This window comes from Colletotrichum karsti (assembly GCF_011947395.1).
Source record: "Colletotrichum karsti strain CkLH20 chromosome Unknown Scaffold34, whole genome shotgun sequence".
NCBI lineage: Eukaryota > Fungi > Ascomycota > Sordariomycetes > Glomerellales > Glomerellaceae > Colletotrichum > Colletotrichum karsti.
In genome coordinates, this window is record NW_024065934.1 from 393043 (window position 1) to 420633 (window position 27591).

Sequence of the window (27591 nt, forward strand, 5' to 3'; positions counted from 1 at the left end):
TTATAATATTCTTCTGATGCCTCGCCCGGTGGTGGACACTTGACGGTTCGTCCTCTTTTGCAACATAGCCCTCCCCCACTTACCGACGACTTGCGCCCCTTTGATCGCCCACTCGTGAGAAACCGACAAAATGGTGATGTCTGGAAGAGTATACAGCTGGTGAGTTACATGCTACAGGTGCAGCATACTGCTACACGGTCTGACATCTGCGGGTGTCTAGGTACTCGGCGCTTTTAGCGGCGATGTGCATGGTGCTTTATGGATTCGATGCTTCAGTATTCAATTCCGTCCAGGCCTCGGACAACTGGCTGGCGTACTTCGACATCGACAAGGTACTTCGCCCACGAGGGGTTACATGGCCACATCATGCTGAGAATTCAATTTCTAGGATGAAGACACACAACTCATTGGACTAATTAACACATCCTACACGGTTTGGAGACCTCCCCAGTAATAGTAACACGCGTAACCGCTAACCCACCCAAGATTGGAGCTATTGTGGCTGGCTTCTTCATCGGCGGCCCTTTGGTGAGAACCCTTTGAGCACAACGGCCCCGAAACAGCATTCCTAACCACCGAGTACAGGCCGACTGGGGCGGACGTCGTGTTGGAATGGGGGCTGGCTGCTTCGTCACAATCATCGCCGCCTTCATGCAGGCCTTTGCGCCCCGCCATAATCTCGGCGTGTTCATCGCTGGACGTGTCATCATTGGTCTCGGGCAGGGTATGGCTTTGAGTAAGTGGTTTCTGGTGGCAACATGAGTGGTGTGAGCGCGAAGACGCGAAGACGCTAACCTTGGAAAGCGGCCGGCCCCGTCTACATCAACGAAATCACCCCGGCCGAGATCAGAGGTGTTGTCATGACATTCTGGCAGCTGAACTTCAGCGTAGGGTAAGCGAACCGAGGACGTGTTGCTACGTCGTTGGCAGGAGCTCACGAGTCGACAGGTCCTTCATCGCTTATTGGATCAACTATGCGTGCAGTCTCAACCGCGAGAAGCTTGGCGACTGGGATTGGCGTATGGTGGTCGTCTTCCAGATCCTTGTTCCTTCAATCGTCTGCTCCCTACTGTGGACCATCCCCGAGTCCCCAAGATGGTACATCCAGAAGAACAAGCCGGAAATGGCTCACAAGGCCATGTCCTCCCTTCGAAACAGCCAAGAGGAGGCCGACCAGGAGCTTCTCTCCATCAAGGAAGCCATCGAGTATGAAAAGGAAGCGATCAGTACCAACTACACCGCACTTTTCAAGGATCCCTCAGTTAGAAAGCGCCTGTTCTTGACCATGATCCTGAATGTTGGTCAGCAGCTCACCGGTCAAGGCACGCTCAACAACTATTCTACCCCCATCTACCGTAAGGTTTGGCCGGATACGAGAACGATTAACCTCATCAACGCCCTCAATGGAACTTTCGGTATTCTCTTCACCCTGAACGCGATGTGGACAGCTGATCGCTACGGTCGACGATGGCTGTTCATGGTCGGTGCCGTCGGCATGGGTATCTGTATGGTGCTAGTCCCTGTTGTAAGCATGACTACGCCGGAGCTACCCGGTGGTGTGAAGACGCAGCCAGTGGGGATTGCCATTGTGTTCCTCCTATTCTTGTTTGCGTTTTTCTACAAGCCCAGGTACGATTACGACTACATCCTACAACCCTGTCGGGGGTGGACGTTGTACTGACTCTACATTCTTAGCTGGGGCGCTACCGTCTGGATCTACACTGCCGAGGTGTTTTCGATGAACATCAGAGCTCAAGCCGTCGGAATGTGTTCTCAGTCACAAAACGTCGCAAACACCATCTTCCAGCAGTTCTTCCCTACGTTCCTCAAGAACACCGGGCTGAAATGCCTGTTCTTCTTCATGGCCGTCAATTTTCTATTGGTCGCTTACGTCTGGTTCTTCATCCCTGAAACCAAAAAGGTTCCGCTTGAAGAGATTGACGTCCTATTCGGCGGGGCCAACCATGTCGAGAAGGGTAGTCAACTCGTAGGCCTGGGCCCCGACAATGATGCGAAAGAAGTAGCGGTCGGAGAGCAGACTTTGAGGAAGAGGCAGGACACTGAAACCAAGGAAGTCTAACGTAAGAGCCAATCGGATCGCCCACTAGGAACTGTACGCCTACTCCTATGTACGCGGCCATGGCATTTACTGCTTTGGGATGAACCTTTCAGTAGCTTAGATAAGCTTAATTCGTACTTGGACTTCCGAGGCTTTACTTTCCACTTCTGGCAGACCTTCATAGTCAAGTCACATCTTGGACCACGATTCAGCAGTTCTTCAGTTCATCCGTCCAAGTACTCCCGGGAAGTGGTGGTCCCGTTTTGTTGCTGGTCTATTCTGGGCAGTGTGGTTTGAATTAGCAATACCAAGCTCCATATAGGTCAGACCCATACCAGTACAGATATTTTGACTTACACATTGTCCATGTCAGTTCGTCTTGCTCGACTTCTCATCCAGACGCCAGAAACGAAGACTGGCTATTGAAAAAAGCGAAGTTTTTCCACGTCCAGCTTTTCAGACGAAGGGAAAGGAAAGCCTAGGGCTGAGGTTTGTGGGGTAGCTGCGGGGTTGGCTATCGCGGATGTTAGCCCGTTCCGGCCCAATGAGGTAATGAACCCCGCATGAACTCTTGTGTCAACTTCAAGCCATCGTCTGCAACGCGACAAGCACGTCGTACGGCGGTTTTGAGGGTATCCACAGAGGAAACAACTGGTGTTGGCGACGGTTGAACTTGTTTCTTCCGGGATGCCCGAGCGTAAGAGACGAAGACTGACGTGGATCAGTGAGTTACCATCTCTCCTCGACATCTGCAAATCCGAGTCCACGCGTGGCAAAGACTCCGAAGACAATGATGGGTAAGTTGGGATCTTTATTCCAATATCGAATTATTTACTGAGACAACTGACTGGTTGGTGTGTATTTGCAGCCGACGCGACTCGAACCACTCGACATCAATCCCGCTATCCCTAAGTCAACATGGCGTAGGGAGACCGTTTGAAGATCGAGAGAAAGCAAGATTGTTTATGCACTACGTACAAGACCTCTCCTTGTGGGTAAGACTGGACGCGTTGGTGGCAATCTATCAATTTGGCGATTTTGACTGACAACTTGAATTCGTTGCAGGTAGACATATGTGATATCAAGCGGCATTTTGGCACAGAGGTGCCGAAAAGGGCGTGTAGCTCGCCTCTATTAGCCTACTCAATAATTGCCCTCGCATCTAGGAGTATCTGCTGCATTTCTGGGACGGACGACTCAAAACCTTCAACATACTACAGTCATGCTTTACAGATTCTTATTCCGATCTTGGGCAGCTCTCTGGCTTCTCTCAACGAAGAGGTGCTTGCTGCAATTGTCATATTGAGGCAGTATGAAGAGATGACAGGTTTGTGTGCCATTGCCGTTGTTCGCGACAGACAGCTTGCTAACCAGTCATCTGAGCAGACTCCGACTTTGGCGTTCACCTATCCGGCAGTTCGAAACTTCTCAACTCAATGTTCAGCTTAGCAAGCAAGGGCGGCCTCGGCGAAGCCGCGAGCTGGATCGTCCTCCGCCAGGATTACTGGGTCGCGCTCGTCAAGTCGCAACCGATGAGCATCAACTTGGAAAGCTACAAAGGTTCGGCATCCTTTATACGAACAGAGCCGGAGTGTCTCGCAAACAGAGCGGTGTTTCTTTGCGCCCAGGCCATCGCCTACGCCTTCCAGCCGGCCGCGATCCGGGACGTCGAGAGTTGGAATAAGCTCAACCAACAATTGGGCGATTGGCTGGTCTCGAACCCATGGCACGCAGATCCTCTTTGGGTGGAGCCACCTCACGAGAACAGCGCGAACGGGTCTGCGTTCCCGACGATCTGGATGACGCATCCTGCTCATGGTGAGTTTCTGTGGCTTAGTGCTCGTACTACCAGCTGCATACTGACTGACAGGCGAAAGTGGTCGGCTATCAGCATTATAGTCTTGCTCGGATGATCCTGCACATTTTCAACCCATATTTGAGCAGGCCTAGCCTCGACACATTCAAGAGGAGAAGGGAATCAGATGTGAGCATCGCCAAACGAGATCAAGAGGCAATATGACTAACTCACGTTCAGAGAGCGGTACTGGACAACTTCCGAGTGCTGCTGGGTCTGGCCATCAGCAATCCCGCGGTTGTAAACGCTGGATTCACAGCATCTCATACACTAAGAGCGTGTAAGTTGCGTTGTGCTTCCATTGTTATTCGATCCAGCCTGACATAATGCAACAGGCGGCATGTATCTCACAGACCCAAAAGAGCAGAGCGAAAGCTTGGAACTTCTGGAGAAGATTCACGCCAGGACCGGTTGGTTGACGAAAGACCTCATCGAACAGTTGCGCCTTCAATGGTCTCAGAATAGCAAGAGAAGTGCCTTCAGTCATCTTTTCTCGGGGCAAGGGAATTAAGGATTTGCGAGTCGTGTTTCGATACCCGTTCAATTGCTTGAGGATAGCACTTTGCATGTGTTAGGGCAGGGATGATGTCACAAGTCGGGACCGAGCCGGTGCCGAACCGACGCTACTACAAGAAAACCAGACATGGATAATCATTCTTCATTTCTATGACCCATTTTTATCCTCGCGTGTGCTCTAAAACATTTTACAACTTGGCCTGGTTCTCAATGGGACGCTCATTCTCATCAAAGTAAAGTTTCTTTCCGGTCCTCAAGGCCTCTTGCAAGTATGAGCCAATCTGCACGGCCTTGACAGCACCGGCAAGCTTGAGGGGAAGCTCCGTGTTGTCGAGGGCCGCGGCGGTAAACTCGTTCGCTTCCTGTTCCGAATGTCAGCCCCACTTCCGGTCCGGTCCGGCTCCACCTCACTCCGCACGCGGGATGTACTTACAGCAACGAACGCATACTCAAATCGGCCGTAGTAATGGGCGGGAACCTCTCTTGTGATACCCTGGGGTCCGTAGATGTTGACAAAGTTCGACTGCGGGTTTCCGTTCACGGTGAGCTTGCCACCAGTGCCGATGATCTCGGTCGTATCCTCCTGGCCGTGGGCCATCATGCGAGAGTTGTAGAAGTAGGCGATCTTGCCGCCCCAGAACTCGACGATACCAACGGCGTTGTCGGTGTCGCCGTGCTCAGCCAGCTCGGGGGAGACGGCGGTAATACCAGCAGCAGAGACAGACTTCACGACGGAATCCTCGCCGAAGAACCACATCGTCAGGTCAATGTCGTGCACTACACGAAGGTCAGAGGGGTGTTCATGTCAGGATCTATCCCCACTTACCGCTCATGTCGACGAAGGAGCCTCCGTTGAGGGCAGCGTACTTCACGAAGAAGCCACTGGGGTCATGCTTGTCGCACGTTTGCGACCTGATGACTGATGGTCTGCCAATGAGTCCGGCCTCCGTCTTCTCGAACGCATCCCTGTACGATGCGTCAAAGCGACGAGAGAAGCCGCACATAACCTTCAGGTGAGGCTTGCGCTGTGCAGCTGTGACAAGCTCCATTGACTATCACGAATCAGTTGCTATCCCGGGACGTCAACTCGTAACCGGAACTAACCTTCTCAATACTGAGAGAGATGGGCTTCTCGCACAAGACATGGAGATTCTTCTCAACGGCTTTGATGGCCTCCTCGGCGTGGACCTTGGTGACAGTTGCAATAACGACAGCCTGAATGCCGGTGTGGTTGATCATCTCGTCGTAGTCGGTGTAGAGAGTGACACCGTACGGCTCCAGGTTCTCCCTCGCCCAGACCAACTCGTTGGGATCGGGGGTGAAGGCGGCGACGAGTTCCGCGCGAGGTGTGCGGTGAAGAAAGTTGACAGCATGACGCTTGCCCATACGGCCGAGGCCTGCGGCACCAATCTTGAGCTTCTGGACCATTGTGTCTTGACGGATTACTGCGTGTCTGAACAAGGTTTGTGCTGGTGATTCGGGTGTTCTCTTCTGGGGGTATCGAAACGAGACTGAAGGAGAAGACTGCCTTATTAATATCGGATTCGCGATTCGAGAAGAACAGAGTTTGTCTTATATACACCGTCATCAACACCGTCTGCATGTAAATGGAGCCTCATGTGATTCTCCCCCGCGATTTTTTTCCCCGCGACATGACTGAGGACTTGGAGATCACTTCGCCGATGATGCACAGCATTCGGTAACTTGGTCAAGATGCCATGGAAGATGCTGAAGCTGTAGCGTAGCAGATTGAAGGTTGAGACCGACGTTGAAGGAGGAGCCAATCATCGACGGCGAAACTTGCTTGAGGTTGAGAAATAGCGGAAATACTTGCCTCGATAACCGAAACTAGTCATTGAAACGCGCCTCCGTGACAATCCCGAACGCGGAGGAGTGGGTCCGGATAAGCGCCGAGTCATGCGGAGTCTCTCAGGAGCTCGCGCGAATTTTGCCTAATTAGACAAGTTAGGGAGGGGTTTCCGTCACAGAAGAACAGGTTTGTTCGCACGCGGAGCAGCCCGACTACAGTCTGTGCGGAGATGGAAGCTAGTTGAGGCTCAAACGTAGAGAAGGACATGTCAAAGACCAAGGTTTACCTACATCATATTGAATTCAGACGAGCTTTGCCTTTCCAGTACATAGCAGAGAACATGAAGAAGCTTCACGGCGTCTGAAGTAGAACGGCAATGCTGGTCGGCAGTTGACTAACGTTCAGTTTATCCACGGAGAAACCAGCATGGGATCGCATTGCCTTTGATTTCTCGTTGTCGTCGTCGTTGCCACAAACAATGTCAATCTGAACACTTCCAAACTCAATCTTGAACCACTATCCCTATGTTTAGAGCCATGACGATCCGGCCGCCGATACGTGTCTGCCGGGAACAGGGTGGACTACGCAAACCCGGGGGGCCCCCTCGGCGTAATGCCCGCGCCGGTTTCCCCAAAATCCCCCCACACTCAAAAACTTGCCCGGTGCGCCAAAACGGGATAAATGGGCGCGAAGACCCTCCAGCTGGTGCAATCGTGATATCCCACCCGTCGAACCGATTTCTGTGAATTGTTCACTCACCATCAGTCTCGCCCCAGCCCATAGGCCCACAACGTATGCGAAATCCCGCGCGCGCCGAACGATTCCTTTTTCCGTGTAGCCGGGTGAGATAGCGCCAGCCCAGTTTCTGGGGTTTGGAACCAATGGCCACTCCGGGCAACGTTCGGAGGCCGGGCTGCGAAAGCTGTCGTGCAAGGTAAGACTCTCCGTGGGCTCACAGACGGGGTCGTTCAGTAATCCGCGGGGGATTTGTCTCTGTTTGGACCATCTACACGTCATCCTCAGCCCTACTCAACTCTTTGTTCGCTAATCTGGTTAATATTATCGAGCAGACATATTAAATGTGAGTGTGGGGGGCGAATACCTGGCCGTGGCCACGTAGCCATCTGCGCATCTTTAGGCTAACGGTGAGGTCGTCTCGACACGTAGGTGACAAAGGAGACCCTTGTGGACAATGTGTTAGGAAAGGGAGGTCATGTGTCCGTGGCACTAAGCTGAAGTTCAGACACATTACTGTACCTAGGTATCTCTCCCTTGAATTGTTTGTCGTGCTTATGCCCCCTTTTCGAAGTTGCTAACTAGACTGGAATCTCAGCAACACAGATGGCAACCGCGGCGATCCCCAGTACGAGTTTCCAGAAACACAGAAATGGTGTCGAGTCTCTGGAAAGAGAATCCGTTTCATCGACGAGACAGCAGACATAAACAGCATCCACAACGAAGACTTCGAATCCGACGACGAAATCGTATCCGACGAAGAACCTCCTCCCAGCCCCCCGAGACAACCTCAACGCCTTCAACGACAGAGCTCGAATAGAGCATTCGTCACGCATCACGACAATGTTTCGTTATCAAACAACTTCACGGCCGGAAGCCCGCTGCCCGTCGACCGAGGCACGCCGCACCCCGTCACCAGGCTCCCAGCTCTCCATCCACATCCGTCGTACGACAGCCCAGGGTCGACCGCTCAGCTATCGATAGACGACCCGCCACGGCCCTATTCACCCGTTCCTCGAAGCCAGTTGTCCGGGCCGATCGGTTGCATCAGCTCCATCGGCAGCGGCAGCCTGAGTGAAGACCCTGCCATACCCGAACCTCGACGGTCCTTCCACGCGGCCAACTTCCCGCTTAAAGATCACCGCGAGGCAGCTCTGGTCAGACACTTCCTCGACTTCATAGCTCCTCCGTTTGACTACGGAGACCCGCACAACCGATTCACGACACTTCTTCCTCAACATGCGGCAATGAGCCCGTTGTTATTGAACGCTGTCTTGGCCGTGTCAGCGAAATCGAAAGATGAGGACACTACTCTGGCGTTCTTCGATAAGCCGGCGGAACACTATTACGAAGCAGCGTTGGACTTGCTCAAGCCAGTTTTGACAAACCCTAACGCGGATGTGGATGATCTTCACGTCACGTCTGCCGTCCTACTTCGTCTATACCATAGTATTAGTGGTATGTTTCATCTTTCAGTTCAGGTCACAAGCTGCACGTGGAATTCATGGGGAAAAATTGAGAAAAGTGTGGCCATCGAGCTGTGGACTTCATGTCAGGGAAAGAAATGTGTCTGGAAAAGTCCATATCTGGATGTTGTGTATTTTTGCTATGCTGCCATTATCTTGGGCCCTACACTCAGTTCGTGTCTTTTCTATTGGCGCGATAGCTAAAGGAGTTCTTCCGCCTTTCCTTCTTTTCTGTCGTTTATTGCAAATTAGTTTCGGATCAGCTGCTTACTGCTGTGTCTAGTTCCCGATATGATACCCAACCCACCAACCTTACCACCGAGTTGCGTTTGGGACTTCCTCACGACGCGAGCTAAGTTCACTACGAAAGGAAGTCTGGCCGAGGCGGCATTCTGGGGCTGGATGCGACTCGAGATCTTCCGCGCGGTTATGCAGCAGGACACGCCCGACATTCAGCTGGGCCACCTGGACCTCGACCGCTCCTTGCAACCCGCAGATGATGAGACCTGGGCGTGGAGGATGGTGCTGCATACCATCGACATCATCATATACTGTTTCGGAGACGCGGGAACTCCCACGACATACGAGAAGCTTTCCGCCTACGCCGCCCAATGGATGCGAGCGGTTCCTTCGACTTTCTCCCCTGTCTTCGTGGAAAACCCTCCCGACGAGGGCGTCTTTCCCGAAATACTGCTCATCAACGACTCTGTCGTGGTTGGGCTGCAGTTCTACCACCTGAACCGGATACTGCTCACGGCACACAACCCAAACGTACCACGACTTGGCAAGAATCAGAAGCTTGCCGCTCGAACGCTGGATGTGAGTTCTCTGAAGCACATAGACACTTCTTTGGCCAGCACCCAGCTAAAGCATCTTAGAGCGAAATCACGAGCGACATCAAGATCATGTGTGGCATCGCGGAGTCACTTGGCCGCTGCACCCCTGCCCATGTGTAAGTCCAGACATGTGTGTCCCTGCACGCGTATTTGCTGACTTATCTGCGTAGAATTGCATGCATGGGTATTGCGCTGGCAGGTGATCGAGTTACGTCTTATTCAGACCAAGAAGCGCTTTGCAAAGTGTTCGCGTCAACAGCAGATGCATTTGCCTGGGACACGGCTCTTATGTAAGTTGAACCAACTCGACATTCATCTGATTTGACATTGCACCGGACTAAACAATGAAGGGCCATGTCTAATTGGTTTAACTTCGATAGTCTGCAACACCTAAAAGACGCGTGGGGTTGGCCGGAGGAGATGATTTCCGATTGAACCGAACACAATACTCAGGCAATTAAACAATGCCCAAGGCAGAATCAGCAGGTCCACGGGAATCAACTTTATTCTTGCAAATACTTCAGTGTCGCTGTAATCAATCAGCGTTCAAATAGCTGGAAATCGAAATATCGGACAGGGAGATTATCGATAGCCCCCAAACCGATAATCGGCACTTCCAAGCCACCAGCGGATACGGCCGAGACGCCAAACCTGTGACACGCAGATCAGATCACTATCAAAAGTCAAAATGATTCTGAGTTCAGGCAGGTCGGCCTCATTTGATCTGCCGTGATGCCAAGCTTGTCCAATCGCAGAAACACTTGGCAGCCATCCTAGCATTCCGTCACCGCCACATGATATTTGGTATCAAGGTCCCACGTGGTCGACCGTCGTTCACTACCGTCTTGATGAGTTTGAAACACTGTCAGGCGTTAGTCCGTCGATCACTAATGGCTGAGGTAACATTGGGCAGGGGATCACGTGCAGGTTGCAATCTCGACCAGGCCGGTGATGATCTTGACCTCCTCTCGGTCGTTACTCGGTGATGATACCGCGGCCGTTCCTTTTGATTTGCCTGGACCCCATTTCTTCTTTCTTCCGCAAGAGGTAGCCAAGAGTTGCATCGCTCCACGCTCTCCGCATGCTGCGTGTTCCGCTCCACCGCCCAAGGCAGAGAAGAAGAAGAGGGTCGCGATGAGATTGAGAACCGTGTGTCGACAGATTTTCTGATTTCCGCGCCCCCAAGCACGCATTGATTCGTATTTCGCCCGTGGTGATGGGTCCCTCCTCATGGGTCCGGGACGAAGGGGGCTATTTCCGGACCCAGTTGAGTGATCCATCCGCCCGCTGCCCGTGTGTCATCGCGGTGGTTCCATCTCTCTGGCCCCCAAAGACCCGTCGATGGGAAACCTCCGAGAAAGTCGCCTCTTGAATATGCAGGGGTGAAATATTCGACGGTCTCTTAGAGTTCGATTGACACATGCCAGCAACCTCATGGTTTGCGGGGGTTTCTGAGCGTGATATGTGTGTGATAAAGGATTGCTGGATGGCCAAGTCTGTCAACTCACACTATTACCGCATACGAGAGACGTTATTCTCCGAGCACATCGCAATTTTCCGATGCTTGCAAGTCGCAGGTTATGACCGCAAGGTTTCCAATCCCTAATGGAATCGTCGCCATCGCCTAGCCAGACGTGCATTCGCTTATTCGCAAAAACCTCACCATGTGGTGACGCTAAAGCTGCACACATTGTCTAGCGCAGCGGAGCTCGCTCCATTTCAAGTTTGACTCCCCGTGTTTCCCCTGAACGAAGCATGTCCGTACACGAGATTGCTGTTTGATACCCCAGAGCTCGCCCACTTCGTGAGCAGACTTTTCCCAACGATCTCATCAATCTTGTCTCACGAACTGCATCCAGTACCGAGCGCACCAGTCCATATGTGTCAGGTTTGCGATCGAACACGTCGGGGTTACCACGATTTATGAAGCCACGGATCGCGGAGTCCTCCGGCCCGGCTTCTGTCTCCCATATCAGAGGATGACCCGGACAGCAAACGGTCTCGGGCCCGAAGGGCTGAACAGGAGCCCAGCTCCGTTGTCGCTGATCCGTGGAATTGCTTTTTTCGCTTCGTTGGCGCGTCCAGCAACCCCCTTAGGGCCCAGGTCTGATCGGCAGGAGTAGGAATCTTGTCGCACATACGGCAGTTGTCTAAGAACCAGGTATATCCGCACTAGCAACGAAGGAAGCCCTGCGAACTCACCTTGCACGGCCACGTTCCGGACATGACGCCCGGTGGGGAGATGTCGATTTCGTTCTAGCGTACCCTTCGAGAAAAGGAATGTCATCGAGGATTCATTGGTCAAGCCACAAATGTCTGTTCACCGGAGGCCCTTCCCGGAGCGGGACTGGTCGGGGTCCCTGGCCAGGAACGGCTTGTGCGGAAGTGGCATCTCTCCCGTCTCCCCTCCTCCCGCCCGAGGGGTTCGCCGGATTCGGACATTCTGCAAGAGACCTGCCCAACGCTCGACCGCACTAGTTATCACCACAGTTACACTACTGCAACGAGGGGTTCCATAGAAGGAGCCACAAGCTACTGAGTGTCAAGCCCTATGAAGCACATTCCCTTTTTGTAAGAGAATGATGAGAGACGTCAAGTGGAGAGAGGGAGAGAGATCCTCTCTCTGCACAACAGTTGAAACGGTAAATACCGAGCCTGTCAGACATGCCAGATCCTGATCTCACACCGTTGATGGAGAAAGAAGAAAGACGGGTTAAGGGTCCGCAATTGGGAAACCATGCAGCGTCCAGGCACCCCTTGCCTGCTGATTCTCTTGCCCTGGTGGACGGGAATGAGTTGGCCTTGGCGGACTGTCGAAGTTCGTTCGTGAATGATATATAAAACGTATGACCCAGATCCAACCTACCCCGTCCTCCCCGGAACCTTGCTTTGCTTTGGTAGTGGAATGGGAGGGTCTTTTTCTTTGGGGATCACCCCAGTCATCAACAAATCGAACACATGGCACCCATGGCTGAGAAGATTGAGAATCGAGGTCCGGAGCTTTTAGGCGTCAACGTCTTCTTCGTCACGACGGCCATCATCGCCACGGCTCTGCGATGCTATGTGAGGGCCGGGCTGGTCAAGGCCTTTGGCCGAGATGACTGGCTTATGTTGTTGGCTTTGGTACGACGAGCGGCGATTCGAGGTTGGGGGTATTGGCTGACATTCGCAGGCCTTCTTTGTCTGCTACTCTTCGTTCTCGATAGCGGGCGTTCACTATGGCACCGGCCGCCATTTCAAGGACCTCGCGGAGGAAAACATTCACAAAGCGATGGAGGTAAGGAGTCATGACGGTAGTTTCGGGGTTGGTTCAAAGATCTAACGATGACTAGTGCTGGTGGTACTGCTACCTTTTCTACGCGCTCAGCATGATCACCTCGAAGATGTCTATCGCCTACTTTCTGCTCCGAATCGCCACGAAAAAGATGCACGTCTGGATCATCTACACCGCCATGCTTTTCACCGTCCTCGCCGGAGTCGTCTTCTTCTTCGTCACGCTCTTCCAATGTCTGCCGATCGCCCGCTTCTGGAATAAGAACGTCGAAGGAAACTGCATCGACGTCAACGTCGTCATCGGTCTGGCGTTCCTGTACAGCGCTTTCAGTGTCATTTCCGACCTGACGTTCGCCATTCTCCCCGGCTTCCTGGTCTGGGGCCTTCAGCTCAAGACGAAGGCCAAGTTGGCATTGATTCCTCTCCTGGTTATGGGCTGCGTGTACGTTGAGAGTCTTCCACGCTTTCACTGGTCGAGATACTGACGATTGTGACAGGGCAAGCTCAGCCGTCGTTGTGCGCTTTGCTTTCTTGATGAACTTGAGAGACCCAGACTTTCTCTGTAAGTTGCTATTGAACTGCTGTGAGAAAGCCCGTTTCTAATCCCATCTCCAGGGGCTACTCTCGACATTGCGATTTGGTCATCCGTCGAACAGGGCTTGGCCATCACGGCCGGCAGTCTCGCCACCATCCGACCCCTTTTGAAGCTCGTCGGCTACAAGCTCGGCATGACCACCAACCCCTCACGCATGCGAATGACGGACGACGTCGCCCGACGACCCTCAGCTTTCATGAATAACAGCCAGCAGCTCAAGAGCGGACAACACAACGAAGCACAGGAGGACGCCTACGGGCTGACCATCATCCCCTGCAAGTGCTGCGGCAACTTCAAATGCGAGAAGAGGCAGAGCGGGGCCGCGTCGCCCAGCAAGGCCAAGAGGAGGTCGAGCCTGGGATTCCCGACGAGGATCAAGAAGGAGGAGCCGCACTCTCTGGCAAACGTCAAGTCGGTCAGCGAGAGCGAGGAGGAGTTGAACGCCGGGAGGGCGAGGGGCGACTCGCACATCCACCACGACGGGCAGGGGGTTGTACCCAAAAGTTTTATGTCCTGACTGCTCACTTCGGAATTTTGCATAAAAGCACTTTGCCCGGCCAGGGCTGTGTGAAAATGGCGCGCGGGCTTGATCAATTGGCGCAACACACTCGTTTTTTTTCTGGTTCTCCTTGCATGATAGCGCTCTACTTGAATAGTCGAAAACTCCGGGTCTTGTCATTTGACTGTGTACGGATTTGTTAATTTCTTAATTCATAATTCAGAACAACGCTGCAGTTGCTTTGCGGTTACATGTGGTTGACAACTGTGTTACATTGTCATATTTGCGTCTTGGAACTCGCCCCCAAAGAGTCTATTCGAACAACAGCGCAACCGAGTTCTTCGTGGCACCCTGTTTGGTCGTACCAGTGGCAAGTAGGGTATCATTGAATCACCGACGGCAGTTTTCTTGGCTTCCCACTTCGAAGAACACGAGGGCATGCGCTTTGACAGCAGGTTTCGTCACGGTTGTATCCTGACCGAAACGAAAATGCTCCGAGAATGTGACGTGCTAGCCGGTCAATCGCACCATATTCTTGAAAATCTCACGCATAAGAAATCACGGTCATGTATGTTTATAGACGCTGTGTTAGTATTCGATTAAATCGATCTAAAGAATGAGATTGAATGACAGTATGGGTATGAGCTAATCTTGAACCCTCCTCCGGACATGAAACTTTATACAGCTAATACATGAAGATCTCGTCGTCGCCCTTACTGGGACTGGGTCTGGTTCAGAATAACGTCCGCAGCCTTCTCGCCGACCATGTAAGTGGAAACGGCGGTGAAAGTACCGGGGATGCGAGGGTAGACGGAGGCATCCACAACTCTGAGACCAGCAACGCCGCGGACTCTGAAGCTGGAGTCCAGAACGGCCATCGGGTCGCTGTCGGCGCCGATGGGGCAGGTAGAAGAGGCGTGGTGGCCCCAGGCGGCGTCCTTGACGTACTGCTTGACGGCGTCGACACCGGTCACGTCGGCGCCGGGGAGAACCTCCTCGACGGGGACGAGCTGGCGGGCGAAGGCATCACGAGCGAGCTCGACAGCCTCGGCCAGAGCCTGCAAGTCGGCGTCGTAGTCGCCAACACCGGTGTCGAAGTAGTTGTAGAGGATGTCGGGGACGTCAAGAGGGTCAGAGGAGCGGAGAGTGACGGAGCCGGCGGTGTTTCTGGGGTGAGCCTTGAGAATGGCCCAGGTGAAGAAGTCGTGGTCGACGGTGGCGTTGTAGCTGTAGTTGGGGAAGTAGCCGCGGAAGTTGACGGGGCCGCCGAACGTGAAGACGTCCCACTCGTCCTTCTCGGTGGTGGTGCTCTTGTAGAACATGGTCGCGGCCAGACCGGGAGACTCGTAGATGCCGCGGTCGCCGAGGATGGGGTTCTCCCAGCGGGTCAGGCAAGGGTCGTCCTGTCCGTCGAAGCCCCAGGTGCAGCCATCCAGAGCAGAGAAGTTGGTGGCGGGGTGTCCCTGGACGCTGATCTCGTAGTGGTCCTGGAGGTTGGTGCCGACACCGGGGAGGTCCTTGATGACGGGAATGTTGAAGCGCTCAAGCTCGTCGGCGGGACCGATACCGCTCAGCTTCAGGATCTGGGGAGAGTTGTAGGTTCCTCCGGAGATGATGACTTCCTGGGAAGCAGTGGCGGTTCCCTTGACGCCGGCAGCGGCGTTGCGGGAGCGAGGGCTGGCGCGGTAGAGGTACTTGCCATCGAGGAACTCAACACCAGTCGCGCGAGGGGGAGTGACGTCGGTGTCGAAGAGGACCTTGGTGACGTGGCAGTCGAGGCGGACGTCAAGAGGGTACTTCTTGCTGCCGTCGGCGTTGGTCGCGTCACGGACGGCAACGACAAACTCGCGCGATCCGGTGCGGTGGGCATCGTTGGTAGAAATGGGGATCTGGTTGTAGCCGGGCAGCTTGTCTCTGTTCTCGCCGGCGGAGTTGGCATCACCAGCAATGAGAGTGGCGAGGTTGATGACGGCGTTGGTCTGGTTGCCCAGGGCGAAGGCACCACCGGTGAGCATGCTCAGGAGCTGAGGGTCCTGGAGAACGAGGTTGAGCGGCGCAGTCTCAGTGGCGAGCCAGCCATCGTATCCGTGACCCTCGGCGCCGGGGAGAAGGTACTGGTTCTTCTCCATGCGGGCGAAGTACTCGCGCATGTTGGAAGAGGACCAGGAGTCATCGCCGGTGAGGTTGGCGATGTACTCGAAGTCGGAGTTGTGAGGGTAGACGGCGATGAGGGCGTTGTGAGCAGTGCAACCTCCAAGACTGGCGGCACGGGGGTAGAGGGTGCCCTTCATCTTGGAACCCTCAGGAGGGCTGAGACCGGTGTACTCGCTGCCATCGGGCGTCTCGTACGAGGTCTTGAAGTCGCGAGCCTGGCGCTCGTCGTCGGCGTAGTGGCGGACGAAGAAGTCCCACGCCATGGCGTCATCCTCGGTGACCTTGGCGTTGTAGGCCGGGACGGTGTAGTTGTCGTTGCCGATCTGGTCGTCACCGGCCTCGATGAGCAGAGTCTTGCGGCCGGCGAGGGCCAGACGGGCGGCCAAGGGACCACCACCGGCGCCGGAGCCGACGACGACGAACTCATAGCCGGTCAGGTCGACGGCGGAGACGAGGGATGTGGAGGCGGCCACAATGCCGAAGAGTTGGGTGAACCTCATGGTGAAGAACGGCTTGCTTGGCGATGTGCCTGGAACAACGGTCAGAATGCGACGTCAAAACGTGGTTCTCACTTCGGGGCAGAAGCCTACCTTGAAAAGCCTAGGTGAGAATGAAGGAATGACTACCTGGTTGGCCTCTCTAGCTTTCCCTACAAGGCCGAGCATCGCGGGATGGTTGGACTTTATAAGACATGATCGACAAGATGCTGTGGGCAAATTGCGATGGTCTACCTCCCTGGAATGGAAGCTTCGGCGCAACGATTCCACGCAGTCAACATGACCACGCCAGAACAATTACCCATGTCGAACAGCTTCCACATCTAGACCTGGGTCCGTCAACCGCGGCATCTGACCTTGCAGCTCGGCCTCTGTTCCGCGCCCTCTCCGCGTGGCGTCCGGGGTCGACCCGCTCAGATGCGTGAAGGTGGTGCCCCTCTCTCGAGAAATTCTTCAGCGAAATAGGGATGACGCCATGTAAAGGCGCGTCAAATGCGCATTGAGATCGAATCGCTTGTCATATTCAGGGGCATCTCGGTCCATGGCGAACGTGTTGGCGCGGAATGCGAGCACCCAAGCCCCCCGTTGCAATTTGAATGCGCTGGGGTGTTTTCATGCTAGCTTCAGGCACACCGAATGAGATATGAGCGGTGAAAGCGTAATGCCAACATCTTGACGAGTGAAGTCGACCGCTATTATCGGATCTTCGGTGAAGTTGAGTTAAGAGTTGCGTTCGTGTTCAGAGACACGGATCATCTGATGGCATCAGAGTTCAGAAGGCGGGCGGGAGGTTCCCTCTCCCCTCCACCGCATGGACGACCCATGCTCGCGATGCCTGCATTTCGGAGATTCAACAGCAGGGCTCGTGGTGGCGAGTTGTCTTCATGGCGATCTTCAATTGTCAACGATTTGCCGAGCTGTCTAGCCTGCCAAGTCTTACCCTTTGCGTGCTGGCGGTCCACTAGTTTGGCCTTAGTGTTATCCTCATGTTCCCTGTTGGAGAGGTTCGAGCGCCAAAATACGACGAAGCCTCACATTTTGGGTGTAACTCCCCGCACATCCTCGCGAGAGCCGTTGGACCTCGACATGGGATTTCATCCACAAAACGTCTGTCAAGCCGAGGCTAAACATGGTTTTCCAAGCTTCCGACTTGATGCCTGGCTGTCAACGCGGGCGACCGACCAGTTTCAGAAAGAAGTCCGACAATTTGAGACCTGTCACAACGAATTGGCAGCCGGAGTCCCCGTCTTGTCGCCCAACGGTTCCATTCGCATTCGCTGCGTTCATGTGATTGCGTGTACATATCAGTTGGGGCTTTGAAATCCGACGTACAAGGTATGCGCACATCTTCATTCCAAAGACTTCACTTGAAGAAGTTATCAATAGGAGAACTTTTGTTGAATCAACTCCTTTTCAGTTCTTTGAGAAAGGGGCAGGATGTCGGCTCGATCGGCTTCTCGATGCCAAGAGATTCGCAGCCACCGCCTGCGTTGCCGCTCTCCCGATGTTTTGTTGAACTCCGCTACTGTCAGCTGAGGTCTTGTCTCCTGCTTCAACCATGATGATCTTTTCGCAGCACAGTATTGAAGCTTGAATGCCTGAGAGGAGCTTCGACGCTGGCGATTCAGTTACCTCATCAGGTTAGACACTGAAGTGCTGATGGAGTCACCGAAGTGTTGATGGAGTCTGAAGCTCCACGAGCAATCAAGCAATTGGGAATAAGCTTAATAATTGTTCCTAATTACTAAAAATTACTATGCCGTTTCTTCCGTTTTGACGAGCTCGAATAATGTCTTTTGCTTGCTGAGTGATAGGCCTGGAGTTGCCCATGCGCCCTCTGCTATCAGTGTCCCACATGCGTTACCTCCGATGCAAGTGCCGGGCCTTCCTTCCATCGTCTTGAAACCATCTTGAAGAAACGAGGCAATCGTGACTTACACTTACACGAGACTATCAAGTCGAATCAAAGTCAGTGCCTTCGGCCGTCTTTCTGAGTCATGTCTCAGCACGCCATCCATGTTCGAGATCGGGCCGTCCCATTCAACGCCATCGTGAAGTCTCCGGATCCCCACACTGCTAAGCGAGACGTTGAAGCCCTACCCACCACATTGAATATGAACCATCGTGGCATTGTCTCCGTCAGCAAAGCGGGTCCTCTCGCATCAACACTTCGAGCGTTCTTAGTGTAGCGGTTATCATCCCAGCCTTCCAAGCTGGGGACAGGGGTTCGACTCCCCTAGGACGCATTTACTTTTGCTCTGACTCTGTTTTTTTTTTTTTTGCAAACTTTTTGCAGTCGTTGTTTGGCTACCAAGTTATGAGGGATACGAGGGCGATGGGGAGGGGATGAGGACGATAAAGGCATTGGCGACAGGGACAGCTATAGAAAGAGCAATGATAGCGATAAAGTCAGCAGCAGGAATGGCGACCTAAGCAACTGCAGCGAAAGTGATGGCAAGAGGGACTTGATGATACCAAGAAGAAAGACAACAACCAAGAAACGAACAGCAAGACTACGCCTGGCGGCGACTGCAACAAAACCAGAGACACTGTTCTTGATGCAGTGGAGATGACGTTAATGTGTTTTGGTTTCTTCACCTCGACAGACGGCTGTACAGAAATCTCAAGCTCGCGGTAGCTTTCGAGTAACTTGACGTAATCGTTAAGGTTATCCATGTCTAATTATGTACTCGAGAACTTAAAACCGCTTGACTCGAGCTTCATACAACTCAAATCGTAAACGTTCCGTTGAGTCTCAGATCCAGACTGCTGGCTCCGACCCAGACATCATACTCTCCCTCGGCCAAGCGCCACTGTTGAGCGACAACATCCCAGACACTCAAGTCTCTGCGCGTCAAGCTGAACTCAACGGTGGCACTTGCTCCAGCCTCGAGGTAAACCCTCTCAAATCCTCTCAACTGCTTCGCCGGCGTGCCTTCAACCGGGATGCCCACGTACAGCTGCGCGACCTCATGGCCGCCCACGCCGCCAGTGTTCTGGATCTGGGCAGTGACAGAGTACACCTCCTCCCAGAGCTGGGGGTGTCCGCCTTGCACGATGGCAATGCTCGCATCGGGAACACCAGCGACAGGGCTGCCAACAGCAGAAGAAGAGAGGGCAGAGTACTCGAAGGTGGTGTACGACAGTCCGAAACCGAACTCGTAGCGGGGGGAGATGCCGTCCTTCTCAAAAGCGCGGTAGTCGATGAACAGGCCCTCGGTGAAGTCATCTTGGGGGAAGGGACCGGTCTCGGCACTCGAGTTGAGAAGCGCGCCGAAATCTTCCTCGGCGTGCGCGACGGTGTAGGGGAGTCTGCCGCTGGGGTTGACGTCGCCGTAGAGAATGTCGACGAGGGAGTGGCCTGACTCTTGGCCGGGGAGGCCGGCGAAGATGAGAGCTGTCACGTTGGGGTGGTCGACCCAGGCATCGACTACTCTCGTTCCTGGAGGGTGTTAGTCTGTGTCGTCATGTTTGAGTTGAGAGACTTACCAGCAGAGTGCAACACCACAATGGTGTTGGGGCAGTTCGCAGCCACGTTGTTCACCAAGTTGTCGCTGAATTCATCCGTGAGGCTCGGGCGATCATAGCCTTCAGATGCCCACGCGTTGATGAATACGATGCAAGCTTCCGTGTTGACATATGGCGGCGAGGGGTTCTCCGAGTAGAAGTCCCACTTGATGATGCCTCCGTCCGAGATGACGCGGTCCTGGATGGCCTGGAAGGGGCTGATGACGTACGGCGGAGTGGTGATGCCAGACCCGCCGCCGGCGATGATGGTGCCGTTGTATGTGTTTATGATACCCGTGCCGAAACCAGGACCGTAGCTGGTACTGGCCCACGGACTGGGGGGCAGGGCAGCGTCGTAGCCGTAGACGGTGAGGAACTTCGGGCTCTTGAGGGGCAGAGTGCCGTTGAAGTTCTTGACGAGGACGGTTCCGGCGGCACCGATCTCGCGAATGAGGGCCTTGTGTCCGTTCTGGACATCGACCGGCTCGTGCTTCTGGAGGTTGGAGTAGGTTCCGACGGCCGGGTAGTCATCTGCGTCTTGTCCGGTGTAGAACCACGCAGCCAGGATACGGGTGGTCATGTCCTCGACTCGTTCTCGGGTGACACTGCCGTTGTTGACCGATTCGACGAGGGATGCTCCCCAGAAGGCCTCGCTCGGCATTGTAAGATCGAGACCGGCGTTTGCGGAGCCCACTCCAGACTGTACATCATCGTCAGTTTCAGTTATGGTTCTGATCAAGAAACAGCGTCATAGCAGGTTGAATGGAGACTTACATGTTGAGCACCCCAATCCGAAACAACAAAACCTTCGAAGCCGAGTTCTCCCTTCAGAACACCATTGAGCAACTTGGAGTTCTGGCATCCGTACGAGTTGTTGGACCTCTGGTATGAGCACATGACCGAAGCCGCTCCCTCGCGCAGGGCATCCATGAAGGGGAAGACGTAGAGCTCATGCAGAGTCCGATCATCCACGTTCGAACTAGCAGCCTCACCGATTCCCGCTTCGGGGTTACGGCGGTATTCTTGCTCGTTGAGGATCCAATGCTTCGGGCACGCAATGGTACCCGCGTCTTGCATGCCCTTCGTGATGCCGCCGACTCCGATGGCGGAGAGGTAGGGGTCGTTGCTGAGTCCCTCCCAGTTTCTGCCTCCGCGGGCGATTCTTCCCAGAGGGCCACCGACGGGCCCGAGACCGATGTTGATACCCTTGCCACGGTACTCCGCGCCCAGAGCCTCTCCGTAGGCGTAAGACAGGTTCTTATCCCATGTGGCGCCGAGGTGGATGCCGGCCGGGAACGCAGAGACGAATTCCTGAGCGCGGACGCCGTCGGGACCGTCTTGGAGGCATAGTGGTTCGATGCCGAGGCGGGGGATGGAGCCGGTGTTGCCGGTGCAGAGACCTGTCCAGCCGTGTGTGAAGTTGGCAAGCTCTTCAACTGTCATCTGGACGGCGAGGGCCTTTGCGCGCTGGTAGGCGGACGCCCAGGCATCATTGCTAGTGCCGTTACCCACAGCTTCGGTCTGTTAGTCTGTGGCTTTGTCGAAGCAATGGAGAAGAGAGGAGCTCACGAGATGGGTAGACCGGAGGACTCTGGCCGTAGTAAGGGTCTGTCTCGTTCGTATACTGGCTTTGAGCAGCACAGAGCTGGAGGCCTGCGAGAACCGCGACGGCGGTTGAAAGCATGGCGTTCACCATGATGATAGAGGCTCAATGACACGCGGGAGAATGCTCTGCTACCATTATCGCTACAATACTACGAGACACAGCGGCTTATGAGCTTTTCAGAATTTCCCACAATTCTTCTCGGTCCCAGATGAGTCGAACGGCCGAGGTCTTGTCCCCGATGCCGCTGCCGCTCGCAAGAACCTAGGCGCATACGTCGTCGGCCCTTCTCCATGAACCTGTTCTCATGATCACTCGACAAAGTCCCACCAGGGAAGACCAATTCCAGCACGAAAACCGAGTAATGAGATCATCCCTGATGCCACGCCGGCCACTAGGGACCAAGCTTTCGGTACTAGCACATCGAATTCGGTAGTAGTTTGTGGGGTAGGTGTCAACCCAACGGTGCGGGGGAGGGCGTGTTCGTCCGGAGACGATATGGAGGCTCTTCGGCGGTACTCTCTCTGCTTGCAGTAAAATATGCTTGAAAACCACGCGGGGAAATCGTGGGGTAGGCGACATGGGTGCTTCTATGGATTGTCGGGGGAATATCGCATGTCACCCAGCATGAGCCGACGAGGTGCCGTGATGTGGGAGTGCGGGGAAGGTCGTAAGATGGTGGACTGCTGTGGTGGTGTTGTTGGTTGGGAGCGGGAAATACTTCGGCAGAAGAGTCATTCGATATTGGCCGAGGTAGTAAGTGAGGCCTGAATCGGACATCACCTTACCATCATCGTCGATGGAGGAGCGGGGTCGGTCAAGTTGGTGGTTAGGATTGCCCTTTCGAGGCCCACGATGACTTGATTCTGGAGTGGGAGTAAAGGCGGTCTACATTAGGTCCTCAGCAGTGAGGAGATCAGTCTAACTTGACTCCGTACGGTCTGATGCCGCAACATATCCTCGGTAGAAAGGGCGAGGCCATCCTTCCTGTATCCGTGGGCAAGGGCCGCAGCAGACACAGGGTTGCCCCAGACACTGAGGAACGACTCTTCCCTCTCTCTGAGCCCGTCAAACTCGGCAGACTTCAAAGCCAAAAGATCGGACCAGGTCTCTTTGACATAAGCTTCCGCTTGTTCCCATGTTCCCTCGCCTCCGTGGTCTTCTTCTGAATCGTCCTCGTCCATTTTGACTTTGTTGCAGTCGACAGGAAGCAAAGGAGACAAGCGAGAATCTCCCAAATCAATAGCCTCGTTTGTACGTAGAGAGATGTGCTCCAAACACCGCTCAAATGTCTCCAAAACTTTACCCGCTACCCTCTCCGGAATATTCTTCTTTGCAAACGCCATCATCACCCGTGTTTCCTCACCAAATGGCTCGACGTGGACGATGATATCCGCACGGTCACCCGGGTCCATGATCTCCGTAAATCTGACTGATGCAGCAGGTTTCTGACTGTTGTTGCCGTTACCCACGTTTCGATGCGACGGCTCAATATCCAACCCCTGAAAGACCAACAGCGACGAGAAGCGCGTCCAACGCGGCCAAGAGGTGCATTTCTCAACGATCGTGTTGGCTCCGATGTTCTCGAATCGCATGGACGCAACGTGCTGAGCCTGTAGCTCTTCTACCAATTCGCCGTAAGTAATTCGTGAGTTTTGGTCGCCGGCAGAACGGTTGAGTTGAGCGCGCGTTGGGATGTGTGAAGTGCAAGAGCCCATCACGTCTTGGGCAAAGTCCACGGGGCTGTTACGTCCCCAGCCGGTTGAGCCAAACACGACGTCCGTTTCTCCTGTTAGCTCGGCCAGGGTGAGTGCCCATGCTGTCTTGACGATCGTGGCTCGGGTGCTACGGCTGGAGCGTACTTTCGTGGCGATCATCGGTTGCGTGGTGGTCAGATCCAATAGTTGTGTCTTGACCATCTTGACGAGGACTCCGTCGACAAAGTTCAAGCCAGACGGGGAATTCCCAGGCCTGGAAGTACAACTCGTGATCTGTGTCATTTTGGCGTCCGCCAGGAGATTACGCCAGTATTCGATGCCATGGTCAAATTCCACCTGTCGTGCGTGATGTAAGTAGCCGGGATAGCTGCCCTTTATCTGAGCGATTAGGTGTCCACTGGGGTTATCGTCTTGGGTGTTGCCGAGAAAGGAGCTCATCTCGCGCCGAAGGATAGCCACGGACTGGCCGTCATACTGGGCGGCGGAGAGGCGAATGACGAGTCTCTCGATGCTGGACGAGTCCCCATGGGAGAGTAACTCAAAGGCCGTCTGCGGCTGAGCCATGTCGACGTCTCTATCTAGTAAGTCATCTTCCATGATATACATCGTTGCGTCTTGGATGTCCATTAGGTGAAGACGCGTTTTGATCGGCGGCTGGAAGGACTTGGAAACAACTTGATACAAGGTTCGTCGGAACGCCATGAAGGATGTGCGGAGAGTCCCGTCTAAGGCTGGTCAGCGCGCTTCTCTTGAGACAAGTTGCCTCCTGCAGTTGTACTCACGCCTTGATGTCAACCACTTGCACATCTGCCGAACAGTTTTCTCGTCTTGCGGTTTCACAAAATCGCATAAGAGCCAGTTGATTCCACGACGCTCCTCCTTGTAGGTCGAAAACGCCACGCAAGAAGCTTGCAGGTCCGTAGCTTCGATCACATCCTCGACCTCGTCGTCCACTGGAATTAAATCTGCCGCTCGTTCCATAACCTCGTCTCTGAGCGTTTCATCAACGATCGAGTCGAACGGATGATACTCGATTGTAGTCTCTGGCGTGTTCTCTTGCTGTCCTAGCAAACATGCCAAGGATGAGACCTTGGGATTGAGCAAGATGTTCTGCGTCACATTCAGTCAGAAGTTTGGTTTCTCAAATCGCCGACTGCGATGAAAACCCACCGGTACGGAAAGACTGATTCCCAGCTTTCGTGCTAGAGCTACCAACTTGATAGCTTTGACAGAGTCTCCTCCTAAGGCGAAGAAGTCTGAGTCCCGGAAAATTGACTCCGTGCTCAAGTTGAGAGTCTTTGCGAAGAGTTGCTGAACCGTTTTCTCCGTATATGTAGTAATAACATCACCTCTCACGGGCTCCGCACGCCCGGAGAAAGCGCCCAGTGATTCATCGTCGAGGTGGCTGCCAAGAGCTTGCAGGAACTTCCGGTCAAGCTTTCCTTGGGTGGTTACGGGCATGAATCGCAACGGGATGAATGCTTTGGGGATTGCGACGGCTTTCAGGTCATCGGAAAGCCTTCGTTGGGTGTTTTGAACGTCCACAACCGCACCTTCGCTCGTGTTGATGATATCAAGCACCGGTATGTCTTTCTGATGGCTGCCTAGTTTGGGCGCGTAGTATGCGATCAACATCTTGGACTGCTCCTGCGGAGACGGACGCACAGCCTCCACCGCGATGATGTACTTATCCCCAAGAACTCGACTGAACGGGATAAAAGTCAGACTTGACGACAATTCATCAGCTACACCGGCAGCGATCTCACTCACCTGATCTTATTCTCAATCTCACCAAGCTCAACGCGCTGTCCGTTCAACTTAACTTGTGTATCAACCCGTCCAAAGACTTCAAAAGACTGATCAGGAAGCTGGCGCACAAGGTCGCCCGTCCTATAAAGTCTCCTCAACTCCTCTGCGGTCTCTTTCGGCAACCACGACGGACCCTCAATGAACGCTTTGGCCGTCTTCTCCGGCTCCCTCAAGTACCCTCTGCTCAGCGTCGGCCCTTGAATCAGAAGCTCGCCGATTGCACCAACAGGCAGAAGCTGATTGTAGTTATCCGGATTGACAACCCATCCCCAACACGCCCCCTCCAGTGCACGTCCAACGTTATTCGCCCGCGGTGACTGTCGCGTGTACACATTGTAAGAGAATGCGCACGACGCCTCCGAAGGCCCGTACCCATTCACCACATCCCTCGCGTGAGACCCGGACTTGCTCCATTTCTGCACGAGCTCCGTGTTGTTGGCTTCGCCGCACAGGATCACCACTCTGAGGGACGGCACGTCGTCCGGCTCGAGCGTCTGCGCGAGGGTGGCCGTGACGCCGATGAAGTTGGCGCGGAGGTCGTCGATGGCGCCGGCGAGGCGGTTGATGCGGTCGAATTCGGTGGGCACGCATATTGTGCCGCCTGCGATGAGGGTGCTGAGGATGTCGAAGTTGGTCGCGTCGAAGTTGTAGGAGGCGAAGTGGAGGACGCGGGAGTCGGCGTCGAGGAGGGCGGCTTTCTGTTGGGCGAGGGCGTCTGTTATGTAGGCTCTGTGTTCGATCATGACGGCCTGTTTATTTCGAATGTGAGGAGATGATTTAAGAGGGGTTGAACGAGTGGTGCGAACTCACCTTTGGGACCCCGGTAGACCCTGAGGTGAAGACCAGGTATGCTAGATCGGAAGGTTGTGCGGGTGATCGAAAGAGTTCGACAGTCGAAGCACTCGAAAGAGTCGTGAGAAAAGCTTGATCTAAAATGAGTGCCCGCCTGCCAATTCTCTCAGCCAGCTTGGCGTGCTGCGGGCTTGTGATGATGAGCGGGACGTCAGCGATGGATGAGCATTCCCGCAGAAAATTGACCGGTGTTTCTGCGCTGAACCCGACATAGGCAGCTCCCGCCTTCATGATTGCGATAATGGCAAGCACGGCAACAGGTGACTTGTCGAACAAGATGGGAATCACTTCGCCCTTTTTGATGCCAAGTTTGATGAGATACGCCGCCAGTCTGTTTGAGAGCGAGGAAAGTTGTGCGTAAGTGAAGTTCAGGCCCTCGGTTCCAACCACAGCTTCTTTGAAAGGGTTGAGTTTCGCATGTTCGTCAACGTATTCGTGGATGCAGCGTTCCACGGCTGGAAGGCAGCGGGGGCTCCATGATTCTAGAGTAGCCCGATTCACTGGCCCGAGAACATCGAGGTCGTTAAGGATTGTGTCGGGACGGCTTGTCGCGAATCGGTTCACGATGGTTGTGAAGGTTTCCAAGAATGCCTCTGCTGAGAGCGCCGGCAATGACTGCTGGAGGTCTGGTTTCTCTACATTAGCTATTTGAGATACGAGAGAATCTTACGAACATTGAACTTACATTGCAGGGTGACATCGTTTCGATGATTGATAACGAGACTGACCTTGAAAGATCTCCTCAAATCATCGAATAGCTGCGTGTTGTTGTCATGGACGAATCCCATCACAGAACCACCATCGTGTATACTACTCTCAGCCGCACTTTGCCTGTGAGATCTCTCGCGGTCAATGCCTGAGCATCTTTCACTGGTATTTGGCGCCAAACAGGCCTCAACAATGTTCATGTGTCCCTCAATTGTTGCAGAGACCGGCGATATAGTTAGGCAAGCATCCTCCTGACTCTCCTGGACAAGATTGGTCCTGACGGCCGAAGACGCACTGTAAATGCTGAGAGTATACGTCCAAGCGGCAACGTAGAAGGCCTCACGGCTGAGACGGTGCGAAGAGCAGAATGATACCACTGCGTCGGCATCTTCGACCGCGACGGACGCTGTGGCGGTTTCGGTGAACATTCTCTGATCTCTTCCAGGGCATGAGAGTAAAACAGAGACTTTCTCAGAACAGCAGCAAAGTTTCATGCTCTCATATATGTCAATAAGCACAAAGCTAAAAGTACAACACCTTCGAGCGTATCTGGCGTATCGAAGCTCTGAAATCTGCCGGCCGTCATCATCCTAACCTCGTCTTTCATACCCAGGCCATCATCAAACCGAGTAAATTACCTCGAAGAAATTCTACAGATGAAGTTTGAGTCAGGTCAACACCGGAATATAAAGACCGAACTGTTGTACGCGCCCTACGAAATTTGCTCACGGACTACCACTGACTCGCCGGGTGGATATCGAGGGGACCTTTTGAAAGACCCCCAGAAAAGGCAGAAGCTCGCCGACGAAATTCTAGAATGGGGGTACGATGGGTAGGTAGTAGGTAGTTCGCGGCTCCCAAATCTCGAATCAAGCTTTGCCAAGCGATCTGACAGACAAGGTCGCCCCCGGTCACGGTTCGTGACGCGGCAGTCGTGATGTCGGATTGCCCCGCGCCGGCCGTGGGGATTTCCTGCGGAGTAGACCGTCCCCTCGGGGATGCTCTCGCCAAAATTACACACCGCAAGATGGAGAAACGATGAAAAGTGTCCGTGCGATTTCGAGGCCGGCCTCTTCCATTTTTTCAGATTTTTTACTTC

General features: G+C 54.0%; 7 protein-coding genes across 7 annotated transcripts; 3 read left to right on the forward strand and 4 right to left on the reverse strand.

Annotated features, from left to right (window-relative positions):
• Positions 1 to 130: 130 nt before the first annotated feature.
• Positions 131 to 4425, forward strand: CkaCkLH20_09538 (uncharacterized protein; the record flags this gene model as incomplete). The annotated part of the gene is made up of 13 exons (XM_038892253.1): positions 131 to 159; positions 221 to 332; positions 389 to 433; positions 487 to 528; positions 586 to 736; positions 805 to 892; positions 949 to 1629; positions 1696 to 2074; positions 3293 to 3386; positions 3446 to 3877; positions 3937 to 4043; positions 4095 to 4194; positions 4250 to 4425. The coding sequence occupies 13 exons, from the start codon at positions 131 to 133 to the stop codon at positions 4423 to 4425; spliced, it is 2436 nt and encodes an 811-aa protein (XP_038742489.1).
• A 193-nt stretch (positions 4426 to 4618) lies between these two features.
• On the reverse strand, positions 4619 to 5858 carry CkaCkLH20_09539 (nad binding rossmann fold-containing protein; the record flags this gene model as incomplete). Its single annotated transcript, XM_038892254.1, has 4 exons — positions 4619 to 4792; positions 4864 to 5207; positions 5257 to 5482; positions 5535 to 5858. 4 exons carry the CDS (start codon positions 5856 to 5858, stop codon positions 4619 to 4621), a joined length of 1068 nt encoding a protein of 355 aa, XP_038742490.1.
• Positions 5859 to 7121: 1263 nt separating this feature from the next.
• Positions 7122 to 9712, forward strand: CkaCkLH20_09540 (uncharacterized protein; the record flags this gene model as incomplete). The annotated part of the gene is made up of 6 exons (XM_038892255.1): positions 7122 to 7174; positions 7574 to 8433; positions 8725 to 9260; positions 9320 to 9393; positions 9448 to 9567; positions 9628 to 9712. The coding sequence occupies 6 exons, from the start codon at positions 7122 to 7124 to the stop codon at positions 9710 to 9712; spliced, it is 1728 nt and encodes a 575-aa protein (XP_038742491.1).
• A 2523-nt stretch (positions 9713 to 12235) lies between these two features.
• On the forward strand, positions 12236 to 13662 carry CkaCkLH20_09541 (uncharacterized protein; the record flags this gene model as incomplete). Its single annotated transcript, XM_038892256.1, has 5 exons — positions 12236 to 12400; positions 12450 to 12554; positions 12610 to 12992; positions 13048 to 13112; positions 13166 to 13662. The coding sequence occupies 5 exons, from the start codon at positions 12236 to 12238 to the stop codon at positions 13660 to 13662; spliced, it is 1215 nt and encodes a 404-aa protein (XP_038742492.1).
• Positions 13663 to 14357: 695 nt separating this feature from the next.
• On the reverse strand, positions 14358 to 16298 carry CkaCkLH20_09542 (GMC oxidoreductase; the record flags this gene model as incomplete). Its single annotated transcript, XM_038892257.1, has 1 exon — positions 14358 to 16298. One exon carries the CDS (start codon positions 16296 to 16298, stop codon positions 14358 to 14360), a length of 1941 nt encoding a protein of 646 aa, XP_038742493.1.
• Positions 16299 to 19024: 2726 nt separating this feature from the next.
• On the reverse strand, positions 19025 to 21498 carry CkaCkLH20_09543 (glycosyl hydrolase family 3 N terminal domain-containing protein; the record flags this gene model as incomplete). Its single annotated transcript, XM_038892258.1, has 4 exons — positions 19025 to 19737; positions 19785 to 20502; positions 20577 to 21316; positions 21372 to 21498. 4 exons carry the CDS (start codon positions 21496 to 21498, stop codon positions 19025 to 19027), a joined length of 2298 nt encoding a protein of 765 aa, XP_038742494.1.
• Positions 21499 to 22298: 800 nt separating this feature from the next.
• CkaCkLH20_09544 (nonribosomal peptide) lies at positions 22299 to 26920 on the reverse strand (the record flags this gene model as incomplete). The annotated part of the gene is made up of 6 exons (XM_038892259.1): positions 22299 to 23848; positions 23906 to 24233; positions 24294 to 24828; positions 24894 to 25681; positions 25743 to 26410; positions 26470 to 26920. 6 exons carry the CDS (start codon positions 26918 to 26920, stop codon positions 22299 to 22301), a joined length of 4320 nt encoding a protein of 1439 aa, XP_038742495.1.
• Between the last annotated feature and the right edge of the window lie 671 nt (positions 26921 to 27591).